Source organism: Canariomyces notabilis, assembly GCF_033297395.1.
Source record: "Canariomyces notabilis strain CBS 508.74 unplaced genomic scaffold N656scaffold_64, whole genome shotgun sequence".
Lineage (NCBI taxonomy): Eukaryota > Fungi > Ascomycota > Sordariomycetes > Sordariales > Chaetomiaceae > Canariomyces > Canariomyces notabilis.
In genome coordinates, this window is record NW_027041886.1 from 1 (window position 1) to 1,784 (window position 1,784).

Here is a 1,784-nt window from a genome sequence, read left to right on the forward strand (position 1 = left end):
AGAAAGCCTTCCCGGTCGAGGCCGTTTGTCACAAGCTGGCCGGGATCGAGATCGAAGAGGTGGAGGACGAAGCAAGTTTGACAATGCTCAAGGATGCCGCGGGAGGGATCGACGAGGATCTGTCAGGTGCGGCTGCACAGAAGATCGACGCAATCGCGGGAAGGAACTTCGCCAAGGATGTCAGGATGGGGGGCCATGCAAGGATTGTGACGGGAACCAATATAATACAGGGAAAAGCCGGCTGTAAGATGGTTGATTTGTCTAAAATCTACTGTGCTGAAGGTCGCCAGTTCTTCCTCTCTATAATGATGATCTGCTGCAAACCACTTGCTTGTTATGATCTTACGAAGGATAAGCGTGATGTTCAACAAGGGATTTCCGGCAAAATACCCACCAAAAAGGACCTAGACAAACAATTACAGCTGGCCGTCGGTCTTCGGTCCTCGCGAGAGGCTCGGAGTCTCTACAATTCTCATCACGACGCCGCCATGGCAGTCGCCTCCCCGCATCGCCCCCCCTTCGACAACATGCCGACCGAGATCATCGCACTGATCCTGGGCTTCCTGCTAGCCACGCCGTCAGAGAATGGCGAGACATGCCCCGTCACTTACCACCAGCTGACCGCCTCGCTTTGACATAAGAGCGGATATACTCGTTGACAGAATCCATGTCTATCGGCATTCTGTTGTCGGTATGAATCCATCCACCAAGACAGGATTCGAGCTCCTCTTCTCGCCTGCTTGTGGCGACGAGGTGAACTTGTTTCAGATCAGGCCCAACCAGCGTTTTCATCCAGTCGAGCAGTTCGGCTCTGGTAATGCACTCATCAAGAGCATCTAGTATGATATGGAGTTACCAAGATGAAGAACTGTCTGCGAGCCTTCCGAAGCGGCTAAGAACCTTTGACACCGCCTCCAATGGCGGCATTTACCCAACCACGATGCGTACTCTCCACTTGTGCATGGAGAGTACACAATCGCCTGCATGTGTTCTTGAAGGTAGGAATTACTCGTAGAGCAGCCCCATCATGGAGTACGCTATGTAGAGGAAGGTAAGCATGTGATCCAGGGTCGGGCTTGCTGTCCGCGGAAGGTCGGCCTGATCGGGGCTCAATATGAGCTGTCTGTTCTCGACTTCGTCGGTAGAGTTGGGTTGACGCAGAGGGTCTGACCAATCCATCAGATAGCTTTTGGCAACAGGTGGCGTGAGAAAAAGAGAAAAGAGTAGAGGCCTGGACAAGTTGATGACCGAATGTCAACGAATCGGATGTAGTTAGCGCGCGCGCCAAGGCCCTTTAGGCTTCGTGTCTCCGGGCGAAATAAATTCCGTCCATCCATCCATCTGCGGGCACAACCCCGCCTTTTTCTTCCTCCTCGACGCTTAATTTTAATGGTGCCCAATATTACCTTGTAAGCAGAGAGATTCAAACCCGGCCAAATTTCCCATTACACTTGAGCTTATAACGTTCAGTAGAGTCCAGTTCAAAATGGCATCAGAGTCCACGGAACGCCCTGGCTGGATTCATGACAATTTTGAAGTAAGATCCATATTACGCTGCTGTACCTAAGGCGTCAGGTTTTCAATCTAACGTATTATATAGGAAGTATGTTTTAGCTAAGTATCCGAAGGCTCCTCTTGCATTAATCATACGTTGGAGGTATGCGTATGGGCTATGGCCTTATAGAACCCGCTGACCTTCGCGTGTGTGGTCGTATAGAATGTAAGTGGATGCCTCTGAAATGGATCAGATGGTGATGATTGCTGACCTTGGTGTGTGTGGTGGT

General features: G+C 50.8%; 1 protein-coding gene across 1 annotated transcript; it reads right to left on the reverse strand.

Annotated features, from left to right (window-relative positions):
* Window positions 1–488: 488 nt before the first annotated feature.
* Window positions 489–1,194, reverse strand: N656DRAFT_785815 (uncharacterized protein; the record flags this gene model as incomplete). The annotated part of the gene is made up of 1 exon (XM_064816465.1): window positions 489–1,194. A coding segment is annotated over exon 1 (185 nt), but the record flags the coding sequence as incomplete, so codon positions are not given.
* Between the last annotated feature and the right edge of the window lie 590 nt (window positions 1,195–1,784).